Below are 18,190 nucleotides of genomic sequence, written 5' to 3' on the forward strand. Positions count from 1 at the left end.
GCTGTGGGGGGCTCTAATGGGGGACACCTGCTGTGGGGGGAGGCTGCTGCCAATCATCCAGTGCACTCCCAGAAATTCTGTTCGAGTGCCGCCATCCTAGTAACCTAAGATGCCGCGGATGCCCCGCCCACCTGCAACGTGCACGGTGCTTCTGCTCGTGATGCGCTCAAGCTACAGGGATCTATTGGACAGGTACTGATCTATGGGGACACCCGCTGTGGGGGGGGCTCTGATGGGGGACAGCTGCTGTGGGAGGGCTCTGATGGGGGAGAGCTGCTGTGGGAGGGCTCTGATGGGGGACACCTGCTGTGGGGGGGCTCTGATGGGGACACCTGCTGTGGGGGTCTCTGATGGGGGACACCTGCTGTGGGGGGACACCTGCTGTGGGGGGCTCTGATGGGGGACAGACTCTGATGGGGGACACCTGCTGTGGGGGGCTATGATGGGGGACACCTACTGTGTGGGGGCTCTGATGGGGGACACCTGCTGTGGGGGAGGCTCTGATGGGGGACACCTGCTGTGGAGTGGGCTCTGTTGGGGGCACCTGCTGTGGGGTGTCCCTGTGGGGGGGACACCTGCTGTGTGGGGAGGCTCTGATGGGGGACACCTGCTGTGGGGGAGATCTGATGGGGGACACCTGCTGTGGGGGGGCTCTGATGGGCACATTGATATAAGCTGCGTGTGCCGCAGGTCACTCTCTCCCCAGAATTCCCTCATTCTCAACTTTAAAAGTTGGGAGGTATGCAGGAGCAGATCAGGGGAGGAGAGACTGTGCCACCACCGTCCCGGTTATCAACATGAAGAGGGCTCTCTGTGTTTACTGCCCATCCCCCTCCCTCCTCCTGTCAGAGGAGAAGAGCGATGCAGCCGGATATTGGCGAGCACCTGTCTGAGTGGAAAGAGAGCAGCTGCTGGCTCTAAAAGCCCCCCTCCCTCTCCCTTGCACTGCTGTACTAGTGAGCGGCACTTGCCAGGTCAGCTGCCTGCTATGTTTCTTCTCCCTCCTTCATATTGGCCAGGGAAGAAATACAATAAATAAGGGAGCAGAGAAGAGGATTGTGGGACATGTAGTCCCAAGGACTGGTGGCCTCATTGTGACCCGGAAACTGCAACCCACACAGCATGCTCACCTGAATAAGAGAGGCTGGGGGAGAGAGAGAGAGAGCACCAGGAGCCCGGGAAAGCTTTCGGGGAAGTGCACCCAGGACTCCAGGGAGAGGACAGTGCTGAGGGGATGCCATCAGAAAGAGAACCCCGCTGCCCTGTGCACAGCCTGGCACCATCCCCGGTGAAGAAAGAATGGAGTCATTGCCAGAATACAGATCTGAGCACCACCCAGCGGAGTTGCCACGGGCAACCCAGAGTGAGCTGACTCCTGATCAGAAAAACTGATGTTGCTGTATCGCCGGGTCTGGTGAGAGGGCTGGTCAGCCATTATCTACTTCCATCCTTAGGAACTGCAGTCTCTGACCATCTCCTGTAGCGTGTCTGCAGTCTCTGATAATCTCCTGTACTACGTCTGCAGTCTCTGATCATCTCCTGTACTATGTCTGCAGTCTCTGATAATCTCCTGTACTACGTCTGCAGTCTCTGATCATCTCCTGTACTATGTCTGCAGTCTCTGATAATCTCCTGTACTACGTCTGCAGTCTCTGATCATCTCCTGTACTATGTCTGCAGTCTCTGACCATCTCTTGTACCATGTCTGCAGTCTCTGACCATCTCCTGTACCATGTCTACGGTCTCTGACCATCTCCTGTACCATGTCTACGGTCTCTGACCATCTCCTGTACCATGTCTACGGTCTCTGACCATCTCCTGTACCATGTCTGCAGTCTCTGACCATCTCCTGTACCATGTCTGCAGTCTCTGACCATCTCCTGTACCATGTCTGCAGTCTCTGACCATCTCCTGTACTATGTCTGCAGTCTCTAACCATCTCCTGTACTATGTCTGCAGTCTCTGACCATCTATTGTAGTATGCCTGCAATCTCTGTCCATCTCTTGTAGTATGTCTGCAATCTCTGACCATCTCTTGTAGTATGTTTGCAGTCTCTGACCATCTCTTTTAGTATAACTGCAGTCTCTGACCATATCTTGTAGTATGTCTGAAGTCATTGACCATCACCTGTATCATGTCTGCAGTTTGTCTGGGGGCTATTTCTAACAGACTCTCTAGTGGAAGCCCTCTCTGTGTGCATTAAAGAGACCCCCCTCCAGGTCCCATTAGTGTACTCATTTTCTTTATTGTTAAAAGATCATGGGAGGATCCCAGGGTAATAAAGACTTCTTAGGGGAGCATCTCTGTGTTGAAGCCATAGAAACATTGTAAAGGGGAGAAGTTAGTAAGATGACCACACCCATGTGGGGGCACCAGAAACATTTCTGCACCCAGGTGTCTGTGACCCTAGGATCGGCCCTGAGCATATCAATGCCCATCAGTTTAGCCTATCAGTGGCCATCAGTGCAGCCTATCATTGCCCATCAGCGCAGCCTATCAGTGCCCATAAGTGCAGCCTACTATTGCCCATCAGTGCAGTGTATCAGTGCCCATCAGTGCAGCGCATCATTGCCCATCAGTTCAGTGTATTATTGCCCATCAGTGCAGCGTATCATTGCCCATCAGTGCAGCGTATCATTGCCCATCAGTGCAGCGTATCATTGCCCATCAGTGCAGCGTATCATTGCCCATCAGTGCAGCATATTATTGGCCATCAGTGCAACGTATCAGTATCCATCAATGCAGCCTATCATAGGCCAAATGTGTGCCCAGCAATGCATCAGGGAGGAATCAGGAGGATCTGCTGCCGGATGAGACACGGCGTGTATATGAATAGCCGCCACTGTCAAATGAAGTCCCACCTCCTAGACCAGCTACTCTAATAGACAGCACACTGGTCCAATGCCGGTCCAGGAGGTGGGACTTTGTTTGACAGCGGCCGGCTATTTATATACAAGCCATGTCTCGGTGGGAGATCCCCGCTCTGTGTCATCCAGCTGAACGATCCTTCTGAAAGTTTCCTGGCTGAAGCGGTGCGGCCTTTTGTACAGGTCATCCGAGTGGTCTGGGGGTAGGGAGCCCCCCTCCGGGCCGCTCTGATGGTCGCACTGTTTCTGCCAGAAGCAATCAGCCAGGAAGCTGTCAGCACAGTCCGTCCCTGCTTCACACTCACCATCCATTATTTTCCACTCACCAATGTGAGCAGGCGAGTGGAAATTTGGAGGGCTGCATGTGTGGACACCTTGCTCCAGGGAGGGGGGGTTTGCCCCCCCCCCATGCAGACACCCATGTCTGGAACAAGTATGCAAGTCAGTAAAGTCAGAAAGCCTTTTCTGAATACATAAGTCTTTTACACACAATGAAATTATCAGATGAATGATTGTCCGTTATTTTTTTTTGGGATGCTAGTCCCTATATTGAAAATGAATAGGTTACTAATGTACCAAAATTCTCATACGACAGAATAAAAATTTGGAAGTGATGTAAAGTATTTGTATTGTATTTTCAAATGAAAACTGTACTGATTAAACATAAATCTTACAATCTGGTATCTGATGATAAACATTTCCACTTTCGTCCCTTTGGAAAGTACATTGAAAATTTTATTTTTTGTATGATTTTCTGATTGTGTGTACGGGCCTTTATTCTATGTCCACAACTCATTGTTTTAAAGGCAGAAAGTCAGCATGAAAACCAGGCAACTAGCTTGTTCATAGGGAGAATTCAGCAAAAGAAGCATCCATGTTTTTCCTAATCATGGGTATACTGTTAGGCTGGGTTCACACTGCCGCACAGCGTGGCTTATAGCATGGGTCCAGTGCGTCCCTGTTCACTATTTCAGGTCCGATCACAGTCTGAATTTTTGGCTGAATTTGGACCTGAAAAGGACCAAAAGACGCACAGGACTCCTGTGCAATTCGCACTGGAGCCCCTCTGGAGATTTGTGAACCGGCTCCATAGAGAGCTGGTCACAATCTCTTGACATGAAAATTGGGTGTGGAGAAATTTGCAATAGTGTGAACCCAGCCTGCTGGCTAGTTCACACCAAATGCCTTTCAGTGCATTTTTTCTTGTTCAATCTTTTTATTGAGTTTTATACAGGAAAAGACAAATAATGTCTAGAAAATGAAATGAGAATAAACTACAAGCATGGGATACAATACAGAACAATATAACCATAACTTCTTAGATATAATCACATTTGAGCAAATATAGATATAATATTTGACAACTAATATACAAAGAAGAAGGAATGTTAATGTAACTTTAAATAAACATCTCTGAATTCCCAAACGCACATTCACCCCAATTGGGTTCAAGCTGTGAACGCGTGTGGGTATTTTAGGACATAAGATAAAATGTATCGAGACTAAAAGTATATTAATTAAAGTAAAGAGGAAAAAAAGAAAGTTATGTAGCAGACTACCGTATATACTCGAGTATAAGCCGAGATTTTCAGCCTCTTTTTTGAGGCTGAAAGTGCCCCCCTCGGCTTATACTCGAGTCATCGCTGTCTGCCTGCTCGATCAGCGTATCGAGCAGACAGACAGCGGCCATTCTAACATTCAAACGCCGCGCCTCCGCCTCCGCCTTCGCCTGTGATAGGCGGAACACTGAATTTCCCAGCAGGCTGTGTTCCGCCTATCACGGACATCGTCTCATCCTCGTACTACGGACGAGGATGAGACGATGTCCGTGATAGGCGGAACACAGGCTGCTGGGAAATTGAGTGTTCCGCCTATCACGGACATCCGATAGGCGGAACAGCAGTCAGTGGGAAATTGAGTGTTCCGCCTATCACCGACGGAGGCGCGGCTTTTGAATCCTAGAATGGCCGCCGACGAAGAGCTGAAGGACGGAGGCTCGGCTCGGGACGGGACGGGCCGGGCCGGGACGGGACGCAGGCTGGACGGGACGCAGGCTGGACGGGACGCAGGCTGGACGGACACAGGCTGGACGGACACAGGCAGGCTGGACACAGGTAGGCTGCACGGACACACACACACACACACACACACACACACACACACACACACGGATGCATGGACACACACACACACACACACACACACGGATGCATGGACACACACACACACACACACACACACACGGATGGATGGACACACACACAGGGATGGATGGACCCACAGGGATGGACGGACACACAGGGATGGACAGGCATGTCTCACCCTCGGCTTATACACGAGTCAATAATTTTTTCCAGTTTTTTGGGGGTAAATTGGGGGCCTCGGCTTATATTCGGGTCGGCCTATACTCGAGTATATACGGTATATGATTCTCCTTTATCCTATATTTGATAACATAAGGAATCTATAATAAATGAGAAATCAGCCAAGTATGAGTGACAGAGATTCTAAGATATATATATGAGTAAAAAGAGTGAATCAAGATCTTCCAGTGCATTTTTAAGCTGCATCCAGGCTGCATGCACAGTGTTTGCCTTACAGCCTGCTGCATTTTTTTGATCCAGAACGCATCAAAACATGTGTAAGCCTGTATTCACACCTATGCAGTTTTAGTGCTTTTTGCATTTTTCAGATTTACACTACATTCCATTTACCATGGTTTCCTATGAAACACATTCTGTAGTGCAAATCTGCAAAATGCAAAAAGAATTAAAAATGCATAGGTGTGAATCCAGCCTAACTGCACTGGAATGCAATTGTTCTAATAAAAATAAAGGTTTTTCATGCATCACAATAAAAAAGAGGAAGACAATACACTGGACTTGAAATGCGTAAGTAAAAACTGGAACACTGAAATTGTGGTGTGAACAAACACTCAAGGATACCTAAACCCAAGAATAAAATTTTATTTGGACAATTAACAGGTGGATGATTGAACACTGTACACTATCCATATGTTTATTGAAAAAATAAAAAGTCAAAATAGCATAACACACAGTAGGAGCAAGTGTTGACACATTTCACACCAACGGGCGCTTAATCATCAATATTGCGATTTACCAGTCTTTAGATTTGGTGGTTGCAGTAACTTTCATTTTCTGGTTAAGAACATTTTTACCAAGCACAGAAAATACTGGTTGATCCTACCAGAAATGCAGTGTCCTTGTCACTTCCTGTGAGATAAACTTAAAGCAAAAACAATATTATCTTTCTTATGTAATATGCTAACCCCCATCAGCCCCCATGTAATGGAAATAAACAAATGCTGACTTATTTGAAGTGCTGCCTGTATGACAACCATAGCTGCCACTAGTGCTGGATTTATACCTTGTGGGGCCCGAGGCATTTCAAGTTTGGGGCCCCTCTACTCTCTGTCAATTTCATCTGACACTTTGCTATGTCATTCTGGCTAAATTCTGATCCAGGTCTACACCTGTCTGAATCTGACCAACTTCATAATTTCGGGTAAAACTTACTAACAAAGTTTGACCCTATTCCAAATCAAGGAGTTTCAGATTCACCCTTTGTCCCAATCAGGGTTAAGTGGGAGATTGAGCTTCTCTCCCATGATTCTCAGTGCAATAAATCAATACTGACAATTAACTTCACTCAATGGGGTCGGGGCTGTTGCCTGGCACTTTCCAACCCTTTTCAAACTTTTTTCTTGTCTCTTGTAAATAAGGCAATTAATTCTGCAACACATGTAAAAATAAACATCTTGAATAGTAAAATAATATGAGAAGTTGAAATGTAAAACATCTGCCAGAAGCCCTCCATTTCTTTGCCTCTGAAGTCAGGTTTATCCTGACAAACACACACCCTTTGTTACCTTTTTAACAATAAAACTAGTTTTATAATCATTAAAACTGCACACTGTTCGAATTTCTGCTATCTATCCGTGGAGATCTTGTTTTGTTACTCCGATGAATCTTAACCAAGCAAATTATTATAGCTATACTTAACAATAATATTATCATGCATATCAAAACTATTAAGAGATGTGTATGACACTCAAAGAATGAACGATTGACATCATCAACCAACATATCCTTAATTGAAGAGGGGGAATTGCATATGTATCCTTCAGGCCACTTTTGCACTATCCAATTAGCTTCTGCAATTTCTCTCATTTCAGTCACAAAAGAACATGAACAGGTATACGGATTATTGTCTCCTTTAAAACTTCCTAGATTTTCATAGTGTTGCAGCTGCCCTCTGTTTAAGGTTTCAATAAGATTCCCATCAACAGCTAGGACCTGAAGAAAAGGGAGATTACCCATGGGAGAAAGAGTTGTAAATGCATTGTAGGACAGATAAAGGTCCTTTAGCCTTGGCAGTGAGATATTTAGCATTTCTATTTTGTTGTGGCTTAAATCAAGAACTTCACAGTTTTTAGGCAAATCAATATCCACATGCTTCAGGCCAGTATAAGACAAATTTAAGTGAATTAATGAAGGCTGCCATTCACAAATAAAATTGGACATGCTTGAGAAATTGTTCTGACTTAGGTCTAAGTGCTCCAATAGGTTGTACTTCCTTAGTGTTTGGCACACAGATTCAAAATTAGCTAAATGATTATGTTGAAGCTTTAATATCTTGAGATTGGGAAATGCACCACTACAAAAAGATGAAGAGAGACCGTCCTCTTGAATAAGATTTTCCGATAGGTCTAGATCTGACATGAACTCAAAATTCAAACTGGTATCACATGGAAAAGCCTTCAAGTTGGACTTGGACACTGTTAATTTTCCCAGTGTAGACATCCAGTTTCCAAGACCATAGAACACAGTATCTCTCTCTATTAATGGATGTGAAGACGTGTTGATGAATTGCAGAGATGATATAGGAGGCTGTTGCTCTTCTGATGTCCGCTTATATTTTCCAACAAAAGTTGTGTTTTCAAATGAAAGCAAAGTGGCTGGAATCTTCTGCAACCATTTTATAAAGTCAAACAAAAATTCCTCAGACAAAACAACGTTTACAAAGCTGATCTTGGTTAACTGACTTTGAACCTCATTCTGAGCCTGCAGCAGTTCAAAGCTGAACATCTTAAAATATTCTTCATTTACATAGTTTCCTCCAATGAATTCAAAGCTGGAAGCCGAAATACATGAAATGATAGACATGATGTTGTTCAAGTCAAGAGGCAAACAAGAACAATGTCTAAGGGAGGTATCGTAGGTGCAAGTTGCCTCTGAAGCTGGGATCTTCTGAGCAAATAAAAAGATGACAATAAAAGAATGGCTGATCTTCATTGTGGAATGTTTTCTAGAAAAATACGGGGAAAGGAAAAAACAAACAAGTTAATTGAATATTATTTACCTATACTATTAAAGGAGTTTCCTGTTAAAGCTAGAAATCTCTGATGGCATTCTGGCACTTCCAAAGCTGGCCATAGTTGGTTCAAATCTCAGCCGATTCAGCAGAAACCTGCCGAGATTCAAATCATGTATGCGCAGGCTGAATGTATCCAAGTTATTTGATCAATCAACTTGGGTACAACCAGCCTGACAGAGCTTATATACCATTATTGCTAGCGGCTGTTATAACCGCAAGCAGTAATCACAATAGCTTTGCGTGAGGGATTTCCCTGTCAACACTGTCTGTGTTGATGGGGAAATCAAGCGATTTTCTTTCCTGCAACCTGTGGCTGCAAGAAATATAATCGATTCGTCTATGACCGGCCTAACTACACGTGAGTCTGAATACAGCTGATTAATTTAGATCCACTTTAGAGGCACCAATACCTGAAAATTTATAAGAGCAAACTTTAGTCAGACTATCAAATAAAAGTTTAGTGGTTATAAATTCCATCAATGCACAATTTCACACTATTTTACACACTATCCAACATACATATTATTGTTTTCCAAATGCAATCCATCAGTAGCTTAAGAAAAGTTTGAATAAAGAACTAATCTTTATTCAAACAGCGCTAGAAAAAAAAACTAATATTATTTCACAGTGAATAAAAAACAGTGACTTTAAAAAAATAATGAATAAATAAATATGTGCTAGTATAGTCCAGTGGTAATGAATTGGATGACTTCCTGATTCAGATATAAATGTGCTCTTTTTGGAGAAATACATACAATAGTGAACAAATGTTAATGGTGCTCCCAAACGCTTCATAAAAAAACGTGAAGGGCCCTACTCACCGAATGGAGTTGACCCTCATTACCTTATGATAAGAGAAAGGTCACATGCGCTATACGGTCTTAAAGACCAGAGGTTGCAGGAACCGGCTCCCATCAATACCTTGTGATCCGTGATCCCAGGGAACAGCCCAGAGGAAACATCCGCCACTCTCCCACACTGAATGAGATCCAGGCCGTGGTGCAGTCTCAATGGTCAAAGGCTCCACACACAAGCTCCCACCAACAGCTCCCTGCTGCTATCCATAATCCAGAGGGACAACCATGTGAAATTCAAAAAGAAAAGGAAAACGGGCTCCTCATAACGTAAACCAGTAGACTCTTTATTAAAACTTAGTTTAAAAAATACAGTTCTCAAGCGGGTTGGTATAACAGCTTGCATGATGCATCACATAAAGTCCTCGCAGACTCATCAAAAAAACAGCTGTGCTTGGTGCATACCATCTAGCGCTTGATCCAGCACACCATGCGTCGTAGCTTGACATGTTTTGTCATCACAAATGACGTCATCAGAAACTGAGAACTCACGGTGTATAATTAACTTTATGTACCCTTCAGGCTAGGTTTCCCGGGAACTCCCACATTTAACTATTTGTGGGTAAATGTACATATTACATAGCAGTCAACAGATAAATTTGCTTAAGTGCTACATATCATATAGTTGCATTAATTACACCATCATATAAACTTTAAAATTAAATTAAAATTTCAATTGCTATTTTATGCACAAAGTCACTATCGCCATCTAGAGGCAGTAATATTGAACTCTACAAAAATATATAATTTTACATAAAAACCTTCCCTATAATAAACAATATTAAAATACAATTTTAATAATTAAAATGTATATAAAATACCTATATTCTGAATGGATGCTAGCATATCCAACCAACCCTATACAATTTTTTTATGAACAGTTAGTTAGTAATTGGTCAAAAAAACATTTAAGGTCTATATCTAAATTCATTCCCTGTGCCACACAGACAGGCCAGGAGGTAGGTTACGTGGGTACTCTGGCATGTAATCAATTTTTTAATAGGGGGTAATGATAGGCAGAGCATATATCACAGAATGAAACAAGGTGGATATATGAATTATGTACTTTGAATCCACAGGAAATGAATTTAGATATAGACTTTAAATATTTTTTGACCAATTACTAACTGTTCATAAAAAATTGTATGGGGTTGGTTGGATATACTAGCATCCATTCGAATATAGGCATTTTATATGTTTTAATTATTTTATTTTAATATTGTTTATTATAGGGAAAGTTTTTTATGTAGAATTATATATTTGTGCAGAGTTCAACATTATCACCTCTAGATGGCGATGGTGATTTTTTTTTTTTTTTTTTTAAATAGCAATCGGAATTGTAATTAATTTAAATTTTAATTGTTTATATGATGGTGTAATTAATGCAACTATCTGATATGTAGCACTTAAGCAAATATATCCGTGAGTGTATTAGTTGAGTGCTATGTGATATGTGCATTTACCCGCAAATAATTCAGTGTGGGAGTTCCCAGGAAACCTAGCCTGAAAGGTTAATTGCACACCGTGAGTTCTCAGCTTCTGATGACGTCATTTGTGATGACGAAACATGTCAAGCTAGGATGCATGGTGTGCTGAATCAAGCTCTAGATGCTATGAAACAAGCACAGCTGTTTTATTGGAGAGTCTGTGAGGACTTTATGTGATGCACCAAGTGTCTACAGCAAACTGTTTTTTATACCAACCCTCTTGAGAACTGTATTTTTTTTAACTAAGTTTTATTAAAGAGTCTACTGGTTTACGCTATGAGGAGCACCTTTTTCCTTTTCTTTTTGAATATCACGTGGTTGTCCCTCTGGAGTACAGATAGCAGCAGGATGGGAGCTTGTGTGTGGAGCCTTTGATCATTGAGACCGCACCACGGTCTGAATCTCGTTCAGTGTGGAAGAGCGAGGGCTTTTTCCTCTGGGCTGTTCTCCGGGATCACGGATCACAAAGTAGTGATGGGAGCCGGTTCCTACAATCTCTGGTCTTTAAGAGCGTACAGTGCATTTGACCTCTCTTATTGTAAGGTAATGAAGGTCAACTCCATTCGGTGAGTTGGGACCTTCATCTTTTTCTATGAATCGTTTGGGAGCACTAACATTTGTTCACTATTATATGACATTTCTACAAAGAGCACATTTATATCTGAATGATATAAATGAAATACCACTGGACTATACTTGCACTTATTTATTTATTCATTATTTTTTAAAGTCACTGGTTTTTTATTCACTGTGAAATAATATTTTTTTTTTTTTGCTAACGCTGTTTGTCTAAGGATTAGTTCCCGTGACACCACTTTTCTTTTATATCACATGACTAAAACAGCTGCTGCATTGATATATTGTATTTAAAATGTTTAGATTCAGGTGCAGGGTTTTTTTTTCACTTTTAATATATATAGCATCGGTAGCTTAAAGCTGAAGTTTATGTATTGCAATATAATTGGACCAATGTAAAAATTGGAACAATGTAAATATATACGTATATTCCATGTTTGTGGGATCCCTGTGGAAGCTGGAAATCACTTTAGTAGGTACTGCTACTGCAATGACTTCCCTTAGCTTCCTGGTGCCATTCAGAGCGGCTGCCCTGCTGCTTAATAAACAGAGGAGGTTGCATGCTTGGCATGAACGCCATTCACAGAACACTTTTTCTCTATGAATGCAAAGTCTTCTCTGATTGGAAGAGGTGGAGATCGTGTCACTGCCTTCCCTCCCCTCTACCTCGTCCACTCTGAAAACGCTTTGCATTCATTAAGATGATGCAAAGTGTTTCCTGAATGGCACCAGGAAGCTAGCAGGGATCACTGTAGTAATAGTGTTTTCCAGCTTTGATCCCATAGGGATGGCACATACATAATTACATTGGTCCAAGCTGGACCAAAGTAAAGGTTGCCATACCTAAACTTCAGCATTAAAGCTTAAAGTGACACTAAACAAATAATTCTCCAAAAATAATCCATACACATCCATTACCTAAGGGCCATATAATCTGTTTTTATGAACTTGTTTCTTCTGCTTGTTTTTTGAACAAACGTTCTTTAGTTGTGGTCATGTGCACTGCTCTATCCACACTACAAATTCAAGTAACTAGTGAGTAGGGATGAGCTTCGAGTTCGAGTCGAACTCATGTTCTACTCGAACATTGCCTGTTCGCCTGTTCAGCGAACAGTGAACAATTTGGGCTGTTCGCAGCAAATTCGAAAAGCCGGAACACCCTATACAAGTCTATGGGAGAAATCTAAAGTGCTCATTTTAAAGGGTAATATGCAGGTTACTGTCCTAAAAAGTGTTTGGGGACCTGGGTCCTGCCCCAGGGGACATGGATCAATGCAAAAAAAAGTTTTAAAAACGGCCGTTTTTTCAGGAGCAGTGATTTTAATAATGATTAAAGTGAAACAATAAAAGTGTAATATTCCTTTAAATTTCGTAGCTGGGGGGTATCTATAGTATGCCTGTGAAGGGGCGCATGTTTCTGGTGCTTAGAACTGTCGCTGCACAAAGTGTCATTTGTGCAGGAAAAAAAGTCTTTTAAAATCACTTGCGGCTAAATTGTTGGGTCTCCGTAATACAGAGAACACTCAATGAGTGTTCTCTGTATTAGCCGACAATTCATTCATTCATTGATTAAAAAAAAAAAAAAAAAAAAAAGCGTGGGGGTTCCCCTAAATTCAATCAAAAGGCCCTTCAGGTCTGACATGGATATTAAGGGGAACCCCGTGTCAAATTTAAAAAAAAAATTGACGTGGGGGTCCCCCCAAATATCCATACCAGACCCTTCAGGTCTGATATGGATATTAAGGGGAACCCCGCATCAAATTTTTAAAAAAAATTGACGTGGGGGTCCCCCTAAATATCCATACCAGACCCTTTATCCGAGCACGCAACCTGGCAGGCCGCAGGAAAAGAGGGGGGGACGAGAGAGCGCCCCCCCCTCCCTCCTGAACCGTACCAGGCCACATACCCTCAACATTGGGAGGATGCTTTGGGGGTCTGTGACCCCTCAAAGCACCTTGTCCCCATGTTGATAAGGACAAGGGCCTCATCCTCACAACCCTGGCCGTTGGTTGTGAGGGTCTGCGGGCGGGGGGCTTATCAGAATCTGGAAGCCCCCTTTAACAAGGGGACCCCCAGATCCCGCCCCCCCCCCTGTTTGAAATGGTAAGGGGGTACAAAAGTACCCCTACCATTTCACAAAGAAAGTGTCAAAATGGTTAAATAAGACAAACACACTTTTGAAAAATTCCTTTATTAAAAAAAAAAAAAATAAAAAAAAAATTCCAGCGGTGCTAATCCACTCTTGCTATCCAGCGACGGGTCTCCGGGGTCCAGCGATGGATGATCATATCCAGCGACGGAGGATCTCTCAGTCCAGCGCTGTCCATACCTCCTTCTGTCTCCACTGCGGAGACACTGCAGAGAGCCGAGCGCTGACATTTCTTATATTGGGAGGGCGGGGCCACCCGTCACCTGACCCCCGCCACTCTGACGCAGGAGAGGGAAGCCAGGGGTTCCCCAGTGACGTGTGGGTGACCCCGCCCCCTCTGATGTAACGGAAACCTGCGTTACATCAGAGGGGGCGGGGTCACCCACACGTCACTGGGGAACCCCTGGCTTCCCTCTCCTGCGTCAGAGGGGCGGGGGTCAGGTGACGGGTGGCCCCGCCCTCCCAATATAAGAAATGTCAGCGCTCGGCTCTCTGCAGTGTCTCCGCAGTGGAGACAGAAGAAGGATGTATGGACAGCGCTGGACTGAGAGATCCCCCGTCGCTGGATATGATCATCCATCGCTGGACCCCGGAGACCCGTCGCTGGATAGCAAGAGTGGATTAGCACCGCTGGAATTTTTTTTTTATTTTTAATAAAGGAATTTTTCAAAAGTGTGTTTGTCTTATTTAACCATTTTGACACTTTCTTTGTGAAATGGTAGGGGTACTTTTGTACCCCCTTACCATTTCAAACAGGGGGGGGGCGGGATCTGGGGGTCCCCTTGTTAAAGGGGGCTTCCAGATTCTGATAAGCCCCCCGCCCGCAGACCCTCACAACCAACGGCCAGGGTTGTGAGGAGGAGGCCCTTGTCCTTATCAACATGGGGACAAGATGCTTTGAGGGGTCACAGACCCCCAAAGCATCCTCCCAATGTTGAGGGTATGTGGCCTGGTACGGTTCAGGAGGGAGGGGGGGCCGCTCTCTCGTCCCCCCCTCTTTTCCTGCGGCCTGCCAGGTTGCGTGCTCGGATAAAGGGTCTGGTATGGATATTTAGGGGGACCCCCACGTCAATTTTTTTTTAAAATTTGATGCGGGGTTCCCCTTAATATCCATATCAGACCTGAAGGGTCTGGTATGGATATTTGGGGGGACCCCCACGTCAATTTTTTTTTTTTATTTGACACGGGGTTCCCCTTAATATCCATGTCAGACCTGAAGGGCCTTTTGATTGAATTTAGGGGAACCCCCACGCTTTTTTTTTTTTTTTTAATCAATGAATGAATGAATTGTCGGTTAATACAGAGAACACTCATTGAGTGTTCTCTGTATTACGGAGACCCGACAATTTAGCCGCAAGTGATTTTAAAAGACTTTTTTTCCTGCACAAATGACACTTTGTGCAGCGACAGTTCTAAGCACCAGAAACATGCGCCCCTTCACAGGCATACTATAGATACCCCCCAGCTACGAAATTTAAAGGAATATTACACTTTTATTGTTTCACTTTAATCATTATTAAAATCACTGCTCCTGAAAAAACGGCCGTTTTTAAAACTTTTTTTTGCATTGATCCATGTCCCCTGGGGCAGGACCCAGGTCCCCAAACACTTTTTAGGACAGTAACTTTCATATTACCCTTTAAAATGAGCACTTTAGATTGTGAACGTTCGAGTCCCATAGACTTTAATAGGGTTCTAAAGTTCACACGAAGTTTAGGTCTGTTCGCAGGTTCTGGTGCGAACCGAACAGGGGGGTGTTCGGCTCATCCCTACTAGTGAGCAAGAGAGGTTGTTCCAACATACAGTGGGACCATGGAAACAAACATAGCCACTCTCCAAGAGGAAGTCAGATCACAGCAGCAAAAAAAGGGACTTTGGAGATTGAGCTGAAAGCAATTGAAGGTATTATTTTTAGTTAAGAATACTTGAACAGCATTTTTTAGCTATATCAAAACCACAGTTGCTCAAAATCTTATGCTGCGTACACATGACCAGACTTTCCGGCAGACTAGGTCCAACGGAATCAGTCTGTCAGACAATCCGATCATGTGTGGGCTAATCCAATCATTTTTCATTTAAAAAAAATCAGACGGACCTACAAATAGAATATGTTTCAAATCTGTCCGACGGACTCAACTCCTATTGGGAAAACCGTTCGTCTGTATACTGGTCCGATGGACCAAATACGACTGGCTATTGAACTTCCTTTTTTAGTCCCATCTTACGTCATCACGTTCAAAACAAACTGACTTTTCGAACTGAGTTAGTCCATTCGTGTGTGGCCAAGTTCGCAAAGTCTGTCGGAACTCCGCCGAAAGTCCGTCGGGAAGACCGTCAGACCTAGCCTGCCGGAAAGTCCGGTTGTGTGTACGCGGCATTAGAGTTATTTGTTTTTAGAAGCCATAATATGAGCAGAAGTTGGCCCCTAGTTTTCTGTGTGGATCTCTGCAGAGTTCTGTCAAACCGACAGCTCTCCAGTCAGCAAAGTTCACAGCTCTGACTGAGCAGGGAGTGTGTCAGACCACTGCAAAGACGCCACTGTTTCCATATAAAGTGAGCAAGGGTCTTTCTCTGTAGGACGCTGGCAGCAGACAGGATTTTTTACCCAGATTGTGGTTGCCTTTTCAAGGAAACAAACTGTAAGGCTTTAGACCCCTTTTGGTTTGATGCACCTGAATTGTATTTAGCTGATATGCCCCATACACACTATTAGATTTTCTGCTGTTTTTTTCCTTCAGGTTTACCAATACCATGTAGTGCAAGGGCCTGCCTGATTGCATACACATTGAAATGCCTAAGGTTTGACCTCATATTATATGGTTTTGGTAAATCTGAAGGAAAACCCCAGCAGAAAAACTGATAGTGTGTATGGGGCTTTAGAAAATTAAAGTTCACTTGGGCTTTAAAGTGTACCAGCATTGATAAAAAAATACAACGCAAGGGAAGCTATTGGTTACTGGCTATTGAGCTTCCTTTTTTAGTCCCGTCTTACGTCATCACGTTCAAAACGAATTACAAAGTTAGTAAACTTACTTTCAGGTGCCTACACTTTAGAGATCATTAAAAGCAGCGGTCTCAAAACTGCAGCGGAGGGGCCAGATGCGGCCCTTTTTTTTTTTTTTATGTCATAATGTAGAGTATAATATTTCCTATCATTTGAGCCCAGTCTTGCCACAAAGAGTTAATCCAGCTCTGAGCAATCCTCTTTTATTGTTCAGTGAGATAAATCTTGACAAACAGAGAAAAACGTTGTCAAATCCTCCCCCTTGCTTTGAGTGACAGGTGATTTACATATCTCGTGCACTAGCCTAAGAGACATGCATTATTTTTTAATTCCCTCCCACTCCTTTCTTCTGCTGTTCTGCAAGGATTGGCTGTTCCACACCTCAGCATGATTTGGTATACTGAAGTCATGTGGGGACTTTTCTGGGTTTTGACTGGATGTTAGTGATCATAGCAGAAGTTCAGCGTAAGAAATACACAGGAAAATGCATGTTGATAAGGGGAGTGTAGAGATGGGCGGGGAGTCTAATGACATCATGATTCCACCCACTGAGCCCTGGAAAACAGACCCACCCACAAAATCTGCAGTTTTTTGGGTCTCATAGCAGACAGAGGGGAGACATTTGACAGATAAGTATATATGCAGGAGGCATGTATATCCTTCTAGATAACCAATATTGCAGTAGTTTAGAAAGGACGAGAGTGGGTTTACATCCACTTTAATTTCTTCCACTGACACCAACGATGGGGCATGGTTCTTCCCAATAACACCAACAATGGGCACAATGACACCAATAATAGGGTGAGAGTGGGTTTACATCCACTTTAATTTCTTCCACTGACACCAACGATGGGGCATGGTTCTTCCCAATAACACCAACAATGGGGCCCAATGACATCAATAATGGGGCACAATTACTCCCACTGAATTAAAGTTCACTTGGGCTTTACAGTGGCAGCACAGTGGTGTAGTGGTTAGCATGCTCACCTAGCAGTAAGAAGGGTTGCTGGTTCAAATCCCAACCACGACACTACCTGCATGGAGTTTGCATGTTCTCCCTGTGCCTGCATGAGTTTCCTCCAGGTACTCCAGTTTCCTCCTACACTCCAAAGACATGCAGGTAGGTTAATTGGCTTCTGTCCAAAATTGACCCTAGTATATGACTGGGAACCTTGGATCATGGGCTCCTTGAGGGTAGGGACCAATGTGAGTGTGCAATGTACAAGGATTGGGACAATTGTAGACACTCACTCTGGATGGACTGGTGTCTTTATTCAACCTTACTAACTATGTAACTATGTAAAGTGGGGCATTATTTTTGACGTCGGGACCTTTTCTACTCCCACTGGCCTCAGAGGGTCCTTGGAGCAACAAAGACCAGTTGTTATGCCAACACAGCCTTCTACAGTATTTTAGCCCTCCTCACTGTTGTTAATTAAATTAGATGGGTGGCTCTGCTGGCGAACCCGTGGAGCACCAGACATGGATGGCACCAATGCCCTAAAGCAGGGGTGTCCAAACTTTTTCAAAGAGGGCCAGATTTGATGAAGTGAACATGCTTGAGGGCCTACCATTTTGCCTGACATTCTTTAAACCATTAAAATTCGGTCTAAGTGTGTTCGATCGAGCACTAATACACTGCCCAACAAGAATTATCTTGCCTTTGTGTGATGAACAGATGAGCTTGGCCATTTTATTTGGATATACTGTATTTATCGGCTTAAAACATGCATCTTAACTTTAAAAAGTAAGTTTCTGGAAGAAATCTTACATTTTAAATAAAGAGCTGTGAAGCAAAAGAAGGGTCAGTGACCATCAATGCAGCCTAATCAGTGCCCATCTGCAGACTCACAAG

General features: G+C 43.6%; 1 protein-coding gene across 2 annotated transcripts in view; it reads right to left on the minus strand.

The window, feature by feature from the left end:
• Positions 1–5,818: 5,818 nt before the first annotated feature.
• The window catches only part of CD14 (CD14 molecule), a 42,435-nt gene continuing 30,063 nt past the window's right edge, over positions 5,819–18,190 (minus strand). For both annotated transcript variants that reach the window (XM_077474133.1, XM_077474134.1), the window contains exon 2: positions 5,819–8,196. In XM_077474133.1, the coding sequence (XP_077330259.1) occupies positions 6,789–8,183 (1,395 nt within the window). In that variant the 5' untranslated portion in view covers positions 8,184–8,196 and the 3' untranslated portion in view covers positions 5,819–6,788. The remainder of the gene's footprint in view (positions 8,197–18,190) is intronic.

The sequence above is a fragment of the Lithobates pipiens genome, unplaced genomic scaffold (assembly GCF_037356315.1).
Source record: "Lithobates pipiens isolate NorthernLeopardFrog02 unplaced genomic scaffold, aLitPip1_a1.2 Scaffold_8, whole genome shotgun sequence".
NCBI classification, from domain to species: domain Eukaryota; kingdom Metazoa; phylum Chordata; class Amphibia; order Anura; family Ranidae; genus Lithobates; species Lithobates pipiens.